At 42.6% G+C, this 19,089-nt stretch overlaps 1 protein-coding gene across 2 annotated transcripts in view; it reads left to right on the top strand.

Annotated features, from left to right (window-relative positions):
* PDIA6 (protein disulfide isomerase family A, member 6) overlaps window positions 1–19,089 on the top strand; it is a 51,285-nt gene that overhangs the window by 23,408 nt on the left and 8,788 nt on the right. Inside the window, exons 1-6 of one of the 2 annotated variants that reach the window (XM_011965287.1) lie at window positions 1,971–2,168; window positions 7,776–7,917; window positions 12,655–12,712; window positions 13,210–13,336; window positions 17,383–17,489; window positions 18,719–18,849. In XM_011965287.1, coding sequence (XP_011820677.1) covers window positions 2,159–2,168; window positions 7,776–7,917; window positions 12,655–12,712; window positions 13,210–13,336; window positions 17,383–17,489; window positions 18,719–18,849 — 575 coding nt within the window. In that variant the 5' untranslated portion in view covers window positions 1,971–2,158. Of the gene's footprint in view, window positions 1–1,970; window positions 2,169–7,775; window positions 7,918–12,654; window positions 12,713–13,209; window positions 13,337–17,382; window positions 17,490–18,718; window positions 18,850–19,089 lie in introns of those variants that run through there. The other variant, XM_011965286.1, reaches the window with a different exon arrangement.

A 19,089-nucleotide genomic window follows, 5' to 3' on the forward strand; every position in this document is an offset into this window, starting at 1 on the left:
TGGAGAACCGCGGAGCCCAGCCCCGGCCGGATCCTGGCGAGGGGGTCAGTATTCCCGGCGAATCGCGGGGGAGCTTGCTCTGGGCGCCTTCTCGAACTCGTGCGTGGGAACGGAGGATGGCGGGCGCCCTGCACTGCAGCTTGTTTCTGCCACCTGTTTTATGCAGCTCCTACTTTTAAAAACTGAAATGTTAGGCCGGGCGCGGTGGCTCACACCTGTAATCCTAGCACTTTGGAAAGCCGAAGCGGGTGGATCATCTGAGGTCAGGAGTTCCAGACCAGCCTGACCAACATGGCGAAACCCCGTCTCAACTAAAAATACAAGATTAGCCGGGCGTGGTGGCGCGCGCCTGTGATCCCAGCTACTCAGGAGGCTGAGGCTGGAGAATCTCCTGAACCCGGGAGGCGGAGGTTGCAGTGAGCGGATACCTCGCCACTGCACACCAGCCCCGGCAACAAGAGTGAAACTTCGTCTCAGAAACAAAAAACTGAAATGTTAAATCTCAGTCCTGAAATAAATACCCATAGTTGCCTTAGAAAGGGACAGTGCCTTCCAAAACGTGGGCTTAGGACGCAGGGGTGCTTCACATGTCATCGGACTCCTTAAAAACGAAATGGAACCCAGCGTCTTAGGAATTCTGTAAATGTCTGCTTCGGAGGCTACAGTAGGCTAGGCCAAGGGTCCTGTCCTCGCCGGGCTCGCCTTGGTCACAGCCTTGGCTCTGAGAGTCCTTAACCTTGTCTCTGGCCTCAGACCACCTGCCCCCTATTTACTGGCTCTGTGACTCGGAGCAAGTTACTTAACTACTCTGTGCCAGTGCCTTTTCAGCAGTGCTCATTATTTTAGGGGCTGATAATAGTACTCCCTTAGGGTTGTCCTCAGGATTAATGAGTTAGTACAGGTCTTTTTGTTTTTCGAGACAGGGTCTTGCTCTGTCTCCTAGGCTGGAGTGCAGGGTTTTGATCATAGTTCACTGCAGCCTGAAACTCCTGGTCTCAAGGGATCCAGACACATGCCACCACACCTGGCTAATTTTTAAATTTTTGGTAGAGTCAGGGTCTCTTTGTATTGCCCAGGCTGGTCTCAAACTCCTGGCCTCAAGTGATCCTCACTCCTCAGCCTCCCAAAATCCTGGGATTACCTGTGTCAGTCACCTCGCCCAGTTAGTACATGTTTAAAGAGATGTAAATATTTGCCATATTACTGTGGAGAGAGTAGATGAGGGGAAAAGATTTTAGTCTATTTAGTTTCCTGTGAGTGAATTCAGACTAGACCCTGAACGAGTCTGTGAGTCTATTAATTAACTCATTTTAATAAATGGCAGCCTTTTTGGGAAACCTCTTGGTTTCTAGATGACTGCTGTGGGACCGTAGATGACTCCTAGCAGATGTGGGACAGAGATGTTACTGCTGTGAATTTATAACATCCTTAACTGCCGTGGAGGAATGGAAAACCACAGATGGCAGAGCCATCTGCTCACAGAGATTCTAGACACTCACTCGGATGGTCCGATTTCCCATTTGTGTTCATTATCACTGAGTGGAATGGTGATGTGAATTTTAGAAACAGAATATCATTGGTCAGCATTGACCTACTTTGTCATCTTAAGTAAGCCCAGGGTTTTTTGTGTTCTTGGGTCTTGGGGATAGTTGTTGGCTACTTTTATGCATTCAGAATGTCCACATCTTTTGTCTGTTCTTTCTCAGTAGTATGTTCGGTTTCCTTGTAGCCCTGCTAGGTCACATTGCCTTTTTAGGAATTTTAGTCTCAAACCTTAATCAACACAGCATTTTCATTGGGTAGCCATGTACAAGCAGAGGAGGCTCTTGTGAGAACTAGGCAAAATTTAAAGCAAGCAAAGGTCCGTCACCATTACTAGAAAAAAGAAGAACCCAAGTCTGTGTTAATACTGTCGGTAAAGAGCGTCTTTGTATGGAAAGGGAAGCACATTTCTAAGGTGAAAACGCCTGGTCTCTTCTGGTGACTGCAGCCTGCTTGTAACAGCATGAAGAGGAGAGGGCTGACCCTATTGCTGTCCTTGACTGGCAAAGAGAAGTGAAAGTACCTAATTCTGCCACAGTCTACCTAATGATGTTCTGTGGATTATACCACTGCATTCTCCGGCCCTTCGGTTAGAAATTTGGGTCTATCTAAATATATGATCTTAGGTAAGTTATCCTCTCTGTGTTTAAGTTTCCTGGTCTATGAAATAAGGGCATCATGACACGTACCGCATAGGGTTCTTAAATGACTTCACATATGCAAAATGTTTAGAACAATGCCTGGTACAGAGTCACGCAAGTGTTACTGTTTTGTCTTGCCAGAAATAAAGACCGCAGTTTCTGAAGCATCGTGTGACAGGTATCTCAGAATGTTAGCCATACTCCCAGATCTCTCTTGTAAGAATTTATCTGGAAGAAACAGTCATACTAATTTGATGGGAGGAGGAAAATACAAGAATTTTCAGGGCTGGGCTGTTAGTGCAGAATTGGAAACAACAATCAAAATTCAGTCAGTAGTGGATTGACTAAATGGTTACATTGGAGTAATTTAAAAATTCTGAAGTAGAAAATATCTGTAACTTACTCTTCTGCTTTTCGGTTTTTGAAAATTTCACAATAGGCTCGGTGTATTGAGCAAGTACCAAATTCATATAGATTTTACAAAAAATATAAAATTCTTTAAAAGTAGTGCATCTCTGTAGAGGATTATCCTGTTTTTGGTTTTGTTTGTTTGTTTGTTTGTTTGTTTGTTTGTTTGTTTGAGACAGGATCTCGCTGTGCCTCCCAGGCTCGAGCGATCCTCCCACATCAGCCTCTGGAGTAACCGCGACTACAGATGCACCCTACCACACCCAGCTAATTTTTGCATTTTTGTATTTTATATTTTTTCTCTACAAGAGTTGGAGTTTTGCCATGTTGCCCAGGCTGGTCTCAAACTCCTGCCTCATCCTCCCAAAGTGCTGGGATTACAGGCCTGAGCCACCACACCCAGCCTTAGTCTTACTTTCAAGCTTATTGGGAGTTAGGACTGTCAGTACTTATGTTCTTGATTTACTTGCTTTGTTAAATGTGTCAAACTCTACTTCACCTTTTCTGCAGCAATGAAAAGATTAATGAGCAGCGCCATCCAATAGAAATATAATGCAAACATGTATGTAATTTTAAATTTTCTAGTAGCTACATTTAAAATAGCCAAAAGAAACAGGTGAAATTAATGTATTTACTCAGTATATCTAAGATCATTTCAACATGTGTTTCCAAAATGAAGAATAATAATGAGGCCAGGCACAGTGGCTCATGCCTGTAATCCTCATACTTCGGGAGGCCGAGGTGGGCGGATCACCTGAGGTCAGGAGTTCAAGAGCAGCCTGGCCAACGTGGTGAAACCCCATCTCTGCTAAAATACAAAAATTAGCTGGGCGTGGTGGCTGGTGCCTGTAATCCTGAGACAGGAGAATCGCTTGGACCCAGGAGACAGTGGTTGCAGTGAGCGGAGATCGCACCACTGCACACCAGCCTGGGCAGCTGAGCAAGATGCCATCTCAAAAAAAGAAAAATAATAATGAGATTACGTTTTTCCCTCCATTAGGTCTTCAAAATTCAGTGTGCTTTTTACCAGCACATCTTAGTTTGGGGTAGCCAGTAGCTGTCATGCTGGACAACACTGTTGCTGAGGGAGCAGCCCCACTTTGGTTAGCCTGGCCTCCGTTCACAGGCATCCTTTCCCACCTCTTGAAATGGAAAAGGAGATCATCCTGTCCCTCCTCTGACTCCGGGCATTTTATTCAGATATTCCCTGTATTTTATCTTTGGCCTCTCCCACTGCATGTCTTCCTCTCCCAGATCACGCCCATCTTTACAGAGAAACCTTCCTTGTTTTCTACATTTGCCTGCCTCTGGTCTCTGTAATGAAACCTGCTTAAATGGTTACCTGTATTCTCTCCAACCTTCTGTAGACTACATGCCTCTTATTTTCACTCCACCACAACTGCCAGGGCTCCCGGTGAACTGTCACTAAATCCAATCAATAGTTGGTTTTCTGTCTTTGTTCCTTTCTCTCCCAGTAGTATTTGTTAGTGTGGCCCCTTCCACATGTATCTTGGTTTATGTGACACCACTCTCAATAATTCTTCCAGTCCACCTTCCACATGGCAACTGGAATACTCCTTCTAGAAAGCACAAATCTATTCTTTCCTCTGCATGATAACCCTTTAGTGGCTTCACTATTAGTAAAGTTCACAGTTTTATAAGTCCTTACAATATTGGCCATATCTATGATTCAAATGCAGTGTAAATCTTGAATACCACAGTTGTTCATCCATGCCTGTAGCGTACAGAACCACTTTATCTTGAGCACTAAAAAGACAGCATGGTGTAATAGGAAAAGCTTGGAAATGGAGAGCTCACCTACCTCTTACATGTATGACAATAGATGGGCCACTGGTCTAGACCTTTATTTACAAAATGGGGATAATTCCTACTTTCTAGTTAGTAATGCTATCAAAAATTAAGTGATCTGACATATTTGAAAGTGATTTGAAAAACTGAACGTGTTGTATGATGGAGGATTTAGCAGTAAAACAATGAACAATGGTGTATACGCCTTCCAGAAGAAATGTACCATTTAATTATTCCAAAAAGGTCCATTTGAAATCTTCCAAATTCTAATTCTGAAGTAAGCATATGAAAATGTAACTAAGATGGCACGTACACACACTACTTGAGAACACAGGCCAGTCTCACTTACAATTTGCTATATCAACAAATTAAAAGGAAGAAATGATATGATCAGCTTCAGAGATGCTGCAAAGACAGGAATAGACAGAAATTTCTTTAACATTGTAAGTATATTTTGGCCTGGCGTGATCACTCATACCTGTAATCCCAGCACTTTGAGAGACAGAGGCAGGAGGATCTCTTGAGACCAGCCTGGGCAACATAGGGAGACCTTGTCTCTATAAAAAATTTAAAAGTTAGCCAGGGATGCACCTGTAGTCCCAGCTACCGGGGGGCTGGGGGGGCTGAGGTGGGAGGATCACTTGAGTCCAGGTGGTCAGGGCTGCTGCAGGGAGCTGTGTTTGAACCATTGCACTCCAGTCTGGGTGACAGAGCAAGACCCTCTCTCAAAAAAAATAAAACAGTGTATTTATTTCAACCCGAAAGCCAGCATGATGCAAATAGGAAAACATTCCTGTTGAAGTCAAGAACAGTCTGAGGATATTCCATTATTTACCTTGTTCTAGAGGTAATTAGCACATTTTTGTATATGGTCATGTGTTGCTTAACTTTAGAGATATGATCTGAGATGTGATCAACTTCAGAGATGCTAAAAAGACAGGAATAGAAATTTCTTTAATTTCTGTTGTCATATCAGACGATTTCTTCATTGTGGAAAACATCAGTGTGTACTTAATACAAACCTAGATGGCATAACTTACTAAAAACCTAGGCTCTGTGGTATAGCTTATTTCTCTTAGGTTACAAATCCATTCGGCATGTTACTGTACTGAATGTTGTATGCAGTTGTAACACAGTGGTAAGCATTTGTCTATCTAAACATAGAAAAAGTGCAGTAAAAATATGATATAAAAGATAAAAAATGGTACAGCTGTATAGGACATTTACCATGAATACAGCTCGCATGACTGGGGGTTGCTCTTAACATTTTATTTCTTGAATGATAGAATAACCTTAATTTACTGTAACATTTTTCTTTTTTTTTTTTGGGGGGGGAGATGTGGTTTTACTATTCTCTGTTGGCCAGCCTGGTTTTGAACTGCCGGCTTCAAGCAGTTCTCCCACCTTGGCCTCCCAAAGTGTTGAGATTATAGGCATGAGCCATGGTGTCTGGGCAACATTTTACTTTCTAAACTTAATTTTTTTTTTTTTTTAACTTTTTGGCTCTTGTAAAAACACCTTAAAACACATTGTAGAGCAGTACAAAAATATTTTCTCTCTCCTTTTTTTTTTTTTTTTTTTTGAGACAGGATCTCGCTCTGTCAGGCTGGAGTGCAGTGGCGCATCACAGCCCACTGCACCTGTAGCGTTGACCTCCCTGGGCTCAGTGATCCTCCCACCTCAGCCTGTCGAGTAGCTGGGACTACGGGCATGCACCACCATGCCTGGCTCATTTTTGTACTTTTTTTAGAGAGGGGGTCTCACTATGTTGCCCAGGCTGGTCTTGAATTCCTGAGCTCAAGCAATCTGCCTGCCTTGGCCTCCTAAAGTGCCGAGATTACAAGCATGACACATAGCGCCTGGCCAGTATTTTATTTTATATTGTATTCTGTAAGGTTTTTTTCTGTTTTTAAAATTTGTTTGTTTTGCTTTTTTAGCTTTTTTGTCAAAAACGAGGACACAAACACACACATGAACCTAGGTCTACACAGGGTCAGAGTTATCAAGACTCTGTCACCCAGACTGGAGTGCAATGGTGCAAACACAGCTCCCTGCAGCAGCCCTGACCACCTGGACTCAAGTGACCTCCCACCTCAGCCCCCCCAGCCCCCCGGTAGCTGGGACTACAGGTGCATCCCTGGCTAACTTTTAAATTTTTTATAGAGACAAGGTCTCCCTATGTTGCCCAGGCTTTTTTTCAGCTCCATTGTAATCCACAGACCACCCTCATTTGTGTGTCCTCTCCTTGACCCTGTGGATGTGACTGTATATGTAGATTTGAAAGGTGAAATTTTGATAGTAATGCCATTTCAGAGAACTTTTGGGTTCTTAAGATACTAGTAAGTCAGTTCAGAATTTGTGTTCCTCTATTATTGTTGTAAATTGCATTTAAATTTCCAGAGTTGCTAATGAAAATGCTCTCGATCCAGTGTGGCAGAACTGTGTGGTCAGCAATACAGTCGACATTGCATCCTTTCTTTATAAGGTTGTTCTCATGAAAATTTTTTCTGATAATGTGTTATGGATAGTATTAAGAGAAACAAAACTCCATAAAAATAAACATTGGCCGGGCGCTGTGGCTCACGCCTGTAATCCCAGCACTTTGGGAGGCCGAGGCAGACGGATCATCTGAGGTCGGGAGTTCGAGACCAGCCTGACCAACATGGAGAAACCCTGTCTCTACTAAAAATACAAAATTAGCCAGGCATGGTGGCACATGCCTGTAATCCCAACTACTTGGGAGGCTGAGGCAGGAGAATCGCTTTAACCTGGGAGGCAGAGGTTGCCGTGAGCTGAGATCGTGCCATTGCACCCCAGCCTGGGCAACAAGAGCAAAACTCTGTCTCAAAAAAACAAACAAATTACCATTACTCTTGAAAGAGTCACAGTCTAGTGGAAGAGACAATAATTATTTTTCCCTTCAAAAAGATACTTGAATAAAGATAATGTGCTAGTAATTGCAATGGAATAACGTGAGGAATGATTACCATGTGATTGCCCAAGGTTACACAGGCAGAAGTGACCTCCTAATTTTTCAGTGTCTATGCCCATAAAACGATAGTGCTGCCTCATGGAGTGGTTGTAAGGAACAAAGACATTGATACATGAAAGCCACTAAGAATAATGCTTCAGCCTTTTTCCAGTGCAGCCCAAGGAATGGGAGTGGGGACTGTCCATTCCTTTTTGGCTCAGTGTTGCAGCAATGGGAGTGAAATTCCAGGGGCTCCGACTGCAGCAGGGAGGGCATAGGGGCCAGAGCTAGGCCGCCCTCCTGTGTGAAGGGCCCTGGTCAGTTGAAGAGGACTCTGGTTCCCCAGGGTTTCCAGTCAAAGCATGAACAGTGCTGTTAATGGTGTACTTTTGTTGTTACTTCAGGTCTGGTGAGCTGTGCCTTCTTTCTGGCAGTGAATGGTCTGTATTCCTCTAGTGACGATGTGATCGAATTAACTCCATCAAATTTCAACCGAGAAGTTATTCAGAGTGATAGTTTGTGGCTTGTAGAATTCTATGCTCCATGGTAAGTATTATAAAATAGTTGTAGATTATTTATAGTACTTTCTGAAATTGGAGAAAATGCTGTATAAAAATCTGATTTTATTAAGTCATCTAGTTTAGCTTACTGTTTGTTTAAAAGAAGTAGAGAAGAGGGAAATGGGAAATGCAAAGTATCTCGTCTATTGTTAAGGAAGATCTACTGATGGGGTGATGTGTGTGGAAGGAAAACTAATTTTATGAGGAAGGAATCTTGAGCAAAGAAAATAGAGGGGCTAATGATTAACTTCATTCTGTTTCTTGAAGAGAATTATTTCCTGAAATAATGTAGTTAGAAAATCTGGTTTAATTTAAAAATTCTTGCCTTACATTCAATACTGGAAAAACCCCTGTGGGGTAAAAATGTAATCACCATTGAAACTAAGGCACAAAATTATATACAGTTAAAAGTACAACATTGTGCTAATGGTTTGTGTGATTAAAGCATTTAATGAAAAAAAAAAAAAAAACAAATAGAAGAGTGGAAACTGTGCCAGATGTATATGAGGCTGTCTCTGCTGTAAACCAGCAGGCCACGAGTATCCTGAGAGGAGAACCGAACCCTAGCCCACTGTGTATCTGTGAAGACCTGTGTGGTGATCTGAAATCCCAAGGAGTTCTTTGACATGTGAACAAGGCTTTGTAAGCTTGAGTGAGCGATACTGAAACCTGATGGTTGCATTTTAGGGTATGCCTGATGAAAGTTTTTCCTTTCTCACTTTAACTTTTTTCTTTGAAACTGAGTTTTAGAAACTAACCACCATTCCTCATGGACCATTTTACTTCATGCTCAGTGTAGCAAATGGAGGTAAAAACGCTCTATTTTCAAAGTGGATGCTGCCACATTGTGTGTCCTGTCCACCTAATGCCTTTACTATTTTTAAAGGCTCTGGTATTTATGTGTTCAATGCAAATGCTAATTCTGTATGGATTAGCTCATTTATACTAGCAAATATATAAATAGTAATTGTACAAACTGTTGTGTTGTCAAATGTCTCCGTATGTGGTTTTTACAAGCTTACCATATATGGCATAGGTAATTTACCTTGTTTCTGAGAGTGACCATGCAAGAGAAAATACCTCATTGTAAGACTCTACAAGACAGCATAATTGAGAAGGCAGGATCTGGATCCACTAGTTAATAATTATTATACTGGCAGAGTTTTACTTTGTGGTGTCTGGGTGAAAGAATGTCTGATTAGAGCAAGCGCTTTTTTTGAGAGACAGGGTCTCAGTTCTCCCAGGCTGGAGTGCAGCGGCATGATCACGGCTCACTACATCCTTGATTTCTCAGGCTCAGGTAATCCTCCCACCTTAGCCTCCCCAGCACTGGTACTACAGGCATGTACCACCACACCCGGCTACTTTTTATATTTTTTTAATAGAGGCGGAATTTCACCATGTTATCCAAGATGGTCTCTAACTCCAGGGCTCAAGCAATTTGCCTGTCTCAGCCTCCCAACGTGCTGGGATTACAGCTGTGAGCCACTGCACCGGGTCAGGCAGGTGCTTTTTAACTTCCTTTTGTGCTTGGATTCCTGTGGCACCTTGGTGAAGGCCTTGGATTCTTATAATAAAACCTTTATGGTCAGGCATGATGGCTCACGCTTATAATTTCAGCACTTTGGGAGAACAAGGTGGGTGGATTGCTTGAGCACCAGAGCTCGAGACCAGACTGGGCAATGTGGCAAAGACCCCACTGCTACAAAAAGAAAAAGAAAAGAAACAAAGAAATTACCCAGGCCTGGTGCTGTGCACTTGTGGTCCCAGCTACTCAGGAGGCTGAGGTGGGAGGATCACCTGAGCCTGGGAGGTAGAGGCTGCAGTGAGCTGTGATTGTGCCACTGCACTCCAGCCTAGGCAACAGTGAGAGCCTGTCTCAAAAAAGAAAAAAAAAAATCAAACCTTTACATGTTTAAATAAAGCTTATAAGATCACAAAGAAAACCTATGGAAATATGATTATTGAAATATTAAAATTTCAATACTAATGTAGTACTTTACAAGGACAGTAAGTACAGGTTGAACATCTCTTATCCGAAATGCTTGGGACCAGAAGTGTTTCTGATTTTGGATTTTTTCAGATTTTGGAAGATTTGCATAATACTTAACTGTAGAGCATCCCTAATCTGAGAATACAAAATCTGAACTGCTCCAGTGACCGTTTCCTGTGAGTGTCATGTTGGCACTTAGAAAGTTTTGGATTTTGGAACATTTCAGGTTGTAGGTTTTTAGAATAGGGATGCTAAACCGGTTCCAAGATCCACCAGCAGACTTGACTGCTGCAATAATTCTGAATAGGGACAGGCATGATGTTTGAAGATACCTGCGACAACTATAGTGGTGGTAATGAAAATAGCTGTGATATTTATTCGTGATAAAGTCACAATAAATGACTATGGAGTGTTGTTTACATTTGTAAGGAAATTCTAAATTTCGATTACAGATTAGTGAAAATAAAAACTTTTTTTCATCCAAATTCATAGACTCCCTCCCCTAAATTTTTCCTAAAAGGCCACCTTGGCTTCAAATTTATTCTTTTTTTTTTTTTCTTTTTTTTCTTTTCCTAAAAGGGATTCCCTAAATTTTTATCCACCAGCCCTTTGGGAGTCTGGACCCCAGGTGCAGAACCCCTGGGTAGACTGTATGCCATATTTATATGTGTGTGGCATTGTGATGTATGTGCAGATCAAATAGAAGAGAGGATGAACTCTGACAGTCTCTGAATTTAGTCCTCCTTTCTTAGATAAACTGAAATTAAAGAGGCACAAAACCGTGTAAAAATCTGACTTCTGAATTTTTGGGTATCTCACCTAAACAAGAAAACATACTGTATATAAATACATAGAAGTAGCATTTCAGGACATTCCCCTGAAAGATCCTAGCTTCAAATACTGGGGTTGAGTTTAGGCCCCAGTACTCAATTACATAGTGATTAAAACTTTTACCTGGATGATTGTAGTATTTGGAATCAAAAACTTGTCAGGCAGCTCTGACACCGGGTGGCTGTGATATTGGGTAAATTTCTTCTCAACATCAGTTCCATCATCTGTAAAATGAAATAACAAAAGGACCTGCCTTCAGCTTCATGCGGATTAAATGAAATCATCTATAAAGTGTTTTCATCATGGTGCTGGCACCTAGCATTTGTGCATTTGGTCCGTAGAGACCTAATTAGAAGAGAATTTACTTTGTTTTTAAAAATGCATCAGATCACCAGTGGAGAAATAAACTATGGTATCTGCATATAGTGAATGTTACACAGCAATAAAAACGAACAGTTAGCTACCTACAACCTCAGTGAGTGGTAAGGGCTAACAGGTTCACGAGGATGTAATTTCTTAGAAGCACTTTTCTGTGTTGTATTTCACAGTAATAGTATCTATAAGGTTAAGGTCATTTTTCCTTGTGTTCTCTTCTCTCCTCCTCTCCCCACTCTCCTCCGCTTTCCCTGCCTCCCCCACCTCAGTCACTCACGTCACCATCTTGTGATGTCACGTCATGCATTTCGGCTTGTTAGGTTCACAAACATGGGTTTATGTATGTGTTTCTAAGTCCAGAAGCAATTTGTGGAACCCACAGAGTATTGAGATACAGGCATAGTTGATCTAGGTCAGATACCTCATCTATGAAATTAAAAAGTTGGACTAGATTAGAAACTGTCAAACTTCAGTAGGTTTAAGAATCACTAGTAGAACTTAATAAAATGCAATTCTTCCACCAGGAAGTTTGGGTTTGTGGACCCCAAGAATCTGTGTTTTGCCTAGGCTTTCAGCTCCACACAGGGAAGCACATTGAACCCGATAGATTCTAAAGGGCTTGTTCAGGTGTAGAGTTATAAATTATAGAGTTTGAATATGATTTAATTGAGCAGTAATTCAAAACCTTTTTTTTTTTTTTTTGAGACAGAGTCTTGCTGTGTTGCTCAGGCTAGAGTGCAGTGGCACGATCTCGGCTCACTGCAACCTCCGTTTCTCAAGTTCAAGCAGTTCTTTCTCAGCCTCCCCAATAGCTAAGATTGCAGGCGTGTGGTACCATGCCCAGCTAATTTTTGTATTTTTAGTTGAGACGGGCTGTCACCATGTTGACCAGGCTGGTCTTGACTCCTGAATTCAAGTGATCCGTCTGCCTCGGCCTCCCAAAGGGCTGGGATTACAGACGTGAGCCACTGCACCCGGCTGGAAGCTTTTTTATTAGGATGAATAGAAAAGTGATTGTTGTAAGTAATAAAGTGGTGAGCTCATCCAGGTTGCTGATCCTATTTTACTTATTTATTTTATTTTTATTTTATGTTTTTGAGACAGAGTCTTACTCTGTTGCCCAGGCTGGAGTGTAGCAGCATGATCTCAGCTCATGCAACCTCTGCCTCCCAGGTTCACATGATTCTCGTGCCTCAGCCTCCCCAGTAGCTAGGATTACAAGCGTGCGCCACCATGCCTGGCTAATTTTTGTATTTTTGTTAGAGATGGGATTTCACCATGTTAGCCAGGCTGGTCTCAAACTCCTGACCTCAAGTGATCCTCCCTCCTTGGCCTCCCAAACTACTGGAGATTACAGGCGTGAGCAGCCGTGCCTGGCCTGCTCCTGTTTTATTTGTGCTTGTCCTCTTTGCAGGCATCTCACTCAGTAGACCATTGATGGGGTTTTTTAACTGAAGTTTTGAATTTTTTGAATTGAGAATCAAAGGCTTTAACTGTTGCTTTGTGTTGTCTTACCCCCAAAAGGTGTGGTCACTGTCAAAGATTAACACCAGAATGGAAGAAAGCAGCAACTGCATTAAAAGTAAGTTTCTTAGGAATGCAAAAGGCTTACAAAAGTTTTTTTTATAGTAAGTTTCTAAGATGTCCATATTCACCTGTGTATGTTTAAATAATAAGTATGCAGAGGGTTTAATGTTCAATGGGAAGCTAGTTGGCATATCAGAGTTGAAAATACTGGTTTGTTGTTAAAATTGTACTGAGAACAAGGGGATAATACACATTTAAATGCTTACATTGCCTGTTTTTGTTTATTCTGTTTCCCGGATAAATGACAGTTACTCTCAGCCCTGCCATTTCTGTGAGCTGCAGAGTTCCCTCCATGGGCTGACTTTGATTTCCCGCATCATTGCATTTAGATTCTCTTCTGGTGTTCAAGGCTAAGGCCCTTATTGACTCATTTTGCAAACTGCACCCAGTGCTTTATTACCTTTTTCTGAGTCTATATGAAGCAGATAATGAGTTCTTGTGGAATCTGCTGTAGCGGAAGGAAAAATTGTTATTTCTTTTACATTCCCACAGGATGTTGTCAAAGTTGGTGCAGTTGATGCAGATAAGCATCAGTCCCTAGGAGGTCAGTATGGTGTTCAGGGATTTCCTACCATTAAGATTTTTGGATCCAACAAAAACAGACCAGAAGATTACCAAGGTAAGGACTTTTCCTAGCTACTTCATTCCCCTGGTAGACAAGAACCTACTGTTCTTTAACGAGCTTGAGAACCTGCTCTACCTGCAAGGTTCTCAACTTCATTGTACCTGAATTATCTATAAATGGTACACAGTGATTCCTACCCCCTCCGAGTCAATCTGAAGGTGAAATGTGTGTCACACAGCTTTGTGTTATCACTTCCCGCTTGCTTAGGTCTACACTACATTAGCAATGATAGAAAATAGTGTTCTGTGCTACTCTCTTGTCTTTCTCATTACAGTCACTTGTATTTAATAAAGATCTACATGTATTTTCTTGCTCTAATCTCTCTTCCCTTTACTGTAGGAGAAGGGTCTAACATACTACTATAGAAAAGGAGAGTCTGTAATTTGAGAGTCTTAGTCTCCTGAACTGTCAATAATAAATGGATACACAAATTCTGTTTTGTAGATAAGTAAATTGTGAGTGTCTGCTGTGAGCCCCTGAGGCAACTAAAGATAGAATTCAGGTTCCCCCCTCCCAAGACTAAATGTTATTTCAGCAACACTATTCTTCTTTTTTTTTTTTTTTTTTTTTTTTAAAGAGACAGAGTCTTGGTATGTTGCCCAGCAAATTCTCAGATTCCTAGGCTCAGGCAATCCTCCTACTTCAGCCTCCCAAGTAGCTGGGATTATAGGCACTACACTCTTAGAGAATTGTCCTGTTATTTATTTTTTTATTTTTTATTTTTTTATTTTTTTTTTTGAGACGAGTCTTGCTCTGTCGCCCAGGCTGAAGTGCAGTGGCCGGATCTCAGCTTACTGCAAGCTCCGCCTCCCGGGTTTACACCATTCTCCTGCCTCAGCCTCCCAAGTAGCTGGGACTACAGGTGCCCGCCACCTCGACTGGCTAGTTTTTTGTATTTTTTAGTAGAGACAGGGTTTCACCGTGTTAGCCAGGATGGTCTTGATCTCCTGACCTCATGATTCGCCCATCTCGGCCTCCCAAAGTGCTGGGATTACAGGCTTGAGCCACCGCGCCCGGCCTTGTCCTGTTATTTAATTAAGATATCACAAATGGGCGGGGCATGGTAGCTCACACCTGTAATCCCAGCACTTTGGGAGGCTGAGGTGGGCGGATCATGAGGTCAGGAGATTGAGACCATGTGAAACCCCGTCTCTACTAAAATTACAAAAAAATTAGCCGGGCACAGTGGTGGGCACCTGTATCCCAGCTACTCGGGAGGCTGAGGCAGGAGAATGGCCTGAACCCAGAATGCGGAGCTTGCAGTGAGCCAAGATTGCGCCACTGCACTCCAGCCTGGGCAACAGAGCAAGACTCCATCTCAAAAAAAAAGAAAGAAAAAAAAAGATATCACAAACAGATTATTATATTTGAGATAATCAGAGTTGCTGCGTTGGGCCAGATCCATGGTGCTAGTAAAAGTATTGGGCATAATTTGTTTGAAGCTGAAATTATGGCTAATTTGGTAAAGGTTTTTGTTGAAGATGTTATATGGAACATATGAGTGACAGAACTTTGTCATCTTAGGTTTTGCTTTATGTGAGCAGTACCAGCTCACAGGTTGGGTGGCAGCATCAACATCATAGTAAAACAAAGAGTTGTCTGTCATTGGTGACTTGCCTGGGTCCAGCTAATAGAAGGCAGGGAAGGCGGGGGTGAGCGATACAGAATCTGTCGTGTGCGAGCTGGGAAGGCAGCCCATCCTGTCTGCCTGGCTGCTGGCTTCTCCACACTCCAACGTCGTAACTAAACTTAGTGTCTTGCTTCTCCGTAAAATGGGGATGTGCAAACCCCATTTTAAGGTACCAGAAGCTTAATTGAAATAGTACACATAAAGCATATGAGACAAATACTTGGTAAATACATGTCGTGGGCAGATCTCGAGGCTGGAGGTCTCGTCTGAAGACAAAGATGTGGCCTTGGACACGTCTGTACTTGCCTCCCCAGCTCCAAAGTTCTAGGGAAAGACCTTTTTTTTCCCCTGAGTAAACACTTGCTTTTCTGCCTTTGAATAATAGTTTGTTTTAGTTTTCCTCACTTACGAAAATGTGCATGTTTTTAGTGCAGTCAGCCTGCTGCTGTTTTTATAAATTTAGTTTATTGGAACACAGCCCTACCTGTGTGTCAACATAGTGTCTCTGGCTGCTTTTGCACTGGATCAGCAGAATTGAGTAGTTGCAATAGACAGTGTGGCCTAAAATGCTGAAAAGTTTTTTTCCTAGTATACTTCACGATTTGGCATGTGTCCAGATAAAGACTTGGGGAAGGGGCACTGGTTCAGATGATGGAGATGCCTGACATAGATAAGGAGCAGAGGCTGTTTCATGTTGAGGCCTTGCCCTTCTGTGTTATCAGGTGACATACTTGGTAGGCTCAGCCAGCGATACAGTGCACGATTATCTGAATAGATGCTGAGAGCTGCTGTAGTATATTTTGTGGGTATTTTTGTTTTGTTTTGTTGTTTGAGATGGAGTCTCGCTCTGTTGCCCAGGCTGGAGTACAGTGGCGCTATCTTGGCTCAGTGCAACCTCCGCCTCCCGGGTTCAAGCAATTCTCCTGCCTCAGCCTCCTGAGTAGCTGGGATTACAGGTGCGCACCACCACGCCTGGCTAATTTTTGTATTTTTAGTAGAGATGGGGTTTCACCATGTTGATCAGGCTGCTCTTGAACTCTTGACCTCATGATCTGCCTGCCTCGGCCTCCCAAAAGGCTGGCCGCCACACCTTAGATCTCTAATCCCAGCACTTTGGGAGGATCACTTGAGTACAGGAGTTTGAGAAAACTAAAAAAAAAAAAAAATTTTTTTTTTTTCCTGACATAGAGTCTCATTCTGTCACCCAGGCTGGAGTGCAGTGGCATGATCTAAGCTCACTGCAGCCTCTGTCTCCTGGGTTCAGGTGATTCTCCTGCCTCAGCCTCCTGAGTAACTGGGATTATAGGTGCCCATCACCACACCCAGCTAATTTTTGTCTTTTTAGTAGAGACAGGGGTTTCACCATGTTGGCCAGGATGGTCTCGAACTCCTGCCTTCAAGTGTTCCACATGCCTCCGCCTCCCAAAGTGCTGAGATCCCAGGCATGAGCCACTACGGCCCTCCAGAAAAGGAACTTTCTAAAGAGATTCTATTAGAACTAGTTTTGCCTTTAAACTGAAGACAGCAGATGGCATAGGTTATTCCAGTACTTCTGTGTTAGTTAATAGCCCCTGACTCTCTTGAGCAAATAAACTTATTTGGTGAACTTCCAAAGACTATTGTCATCTTGCCTCTGTGAGTTTTAATGCAGATTTGTTAAGTTCAGCTTAACAGTGTTTCAAGCAAGATAGAAAAAAAGAAGCCTGGAATGGTTTTCAGTTATTTGGCTTCAAAACACCTCATACCTAGTTTTTCCATCTTTTCTATCCGGTATTTCACAGAAATAGTTCCTTTTGTATTTGGGAAATTCCCCTGCTTTCCCAGCTAGATTTTAAGCTTCTTATTCACCCATGTCCATGTTCGGTAAACATTTGTGAGTTATTCTCATTAGGAGATGGTATTTGAGCAGGGAGTTTTCGTTCACACTAACTACATAAAACTTAAGAGGAATCAGGCTGGACATGGTGGCTTGCACTTGTGATCCCAGCACTTTGGGAGGCCAAGGTGGGCGGATCACTTGAGGTCAGGAGTTTGTGACCAGCCTGGCCGACATGGTGAAACCCCGTCTCTATTAAAAATACCAAAATTAGCCGGAAATCACTTGAACCTGGGAGGCGGAGGTTGCAGTGACCCGAGATTGTGCCACTGTACTCTAGCCTGGGCAACAGGGTGAGACTCCATCTCAAAAAAAAAATAATAATGAGAAAGGAAGAGAAATTGGTTTTCTAAGTGTTAAGTCTAGTGCAAAATGCATACTGGGGAGAAAGTTTGTTCTGTCAGAGATACACATGTTGTCAGAACTGTGTCACCCAGTGAAGCTGACAGTGAGGTAAAGACAGTCTTGGGCCGGGCCAGATGAAGCACTTGCTGAAGGCCGGGCTGAGGACCGCCTACCTTCCGTCTCCTGTAGGTGGCAGAACTGGTGAAGCCATCGTAGATGCTGCGCTCAGTGCTCTGCGCCAGCTTGTGAAGGATCGCCTCGGGGGACGGAGTGGAGGATACAGTTCTGGAAAACAAGTAAGACCATAAAATGTCAGTTTTTAATGTGTCGTGATTTTGAAGCCAGAGTGTGGATTCCTTGTAAAAGATAGTTGTTTTTTTAAAAGTATGTGAAAGTGGTAAACTTTCAATTAAAGAATAATGGAGGATTGGATCCACTGAACCCAGAGGGAACCAGCCATCCAGCCTGCTCATTTGGCCTCCTCAGGATTGCTGTTGCCATGGCCAGTCAGTCCCAGGGCCTCTTTCCACACCTGCAGTCCAAGTACCAGGCCCCTAGATAGGCTTCCTGGGCCCTGGGCTAAAACAGAAGAATGTGAACTTCAGCTCCAGGCCCAGGAGCCAGGTGCTGGCATCCCATGGCACTTGTAGGTCAAGAGTGGGGATGGGATGGACGGGTTCTCCTCTGGGTAGGCTTTGGCAAACTGATGAGACTGGATTACCTCTTGGCCTGTATCTGTGGCATTCAGCCCCAAATCCATGGAAATTCTACACAAATGGATAGGGGAGAAGAGAGAGAGAGAGGAGCAGATTGGTGTTTTAGATGCCCTTGTATGAAATGTGAAGCTTAACACTGATGTTCTTGTGAAAAGACAAACTTGAAGATATATAAATATTAAATGGGCCTTTACTTTTAGGAGACCAGTTAAACTCGCGTCTTTATACAGGCTCAGAGCTTACCGAAAGATTCCATGCTCTTGCCTTTTATTTTAAACTTAGACATTTAATGAGCATAGTTGCCTGGCCCCCTGCACCCTGCCTGGCAACAGAAAGCAATGCTGACTGCTTCTTAGATTTAGTACTGAAGAACATTCTTAGAAAAAAGAAAAGGATTAAGTGTTATTTTTAGCTTTGTTGACTGGTAGGGGCTTTGTCTATGAAAGATGTAGCGGAACATCCTGGGATGAAGCAGTAGCTGTACTTGAGTCTGAATTAGAACAGTGTTTTTAAGGTGGTTCTTTGAGCCATGTTGAGGTTTCTTACTAAAAAGAGCTGGTGACGGAATTCAGGTACAGGTTAGATGTTGTACTCAATGTATTGATAATTATTTGAAAGTAAAAGACTATTTACCAAGCAAAAATGATAATGCTGAAGAATGTACCCAATTTGAATACAACCATTTTCACTATTTTATTCACTAAAGAAAAACCCTAAAACTTCGTTAAGATGTAGAAGCAGTGTTATTTAAAATAGGAAAAGTATTCTTCTTGGCCAAATTGTTTGATGTTTAATGTCATAAATGACAGGGCAGAAGTGATAGTTCAAGTAAGAAGGATGTGATTGAGCTGACAGATGACAGCTTTGATGAGAATGTTCTGGACAGTGAAGATGTTTGGATGGTTGAGTTCTATGCTCCTTGGTGTGGACACTGCAAAAAGTAAGTGCCTTCTACTAAGTAGTCTGTTCAGCCACAGTGTTTTCAGTACATTGATTAGCTTATTTTGAAAGGGCTGAACTAGATAGTAGATCACCACTAAGATCTCTTCCAGAAAAACTCTGACTCTAAGTGAATATTAAACATTGACAGGGCCGGGCGCAGTGGCTCAAGCCTGTAATCCCAGCACTTTGGGAGGCTGAGACGGGCGGATCATGAGGTCAGGAGATCGAGACCATCCTG

The sequence above is a fragment of the Mandrillus leucophaeus genome, unplaced genomic scaffold (assembly GCF_000951045.1).
Source record: "Mandrillus leucophaeus isolate KB7577 unplaced genomic scaffold, Mleu.le_1.0 Scaffold72, whole genome shotgun sequence".
NCBI lineage: Eukaryota > Metazoa > Chordata > Mammalia > Primates > Cercopithecidae > Mandrillus > Mandrillus leucophaeus.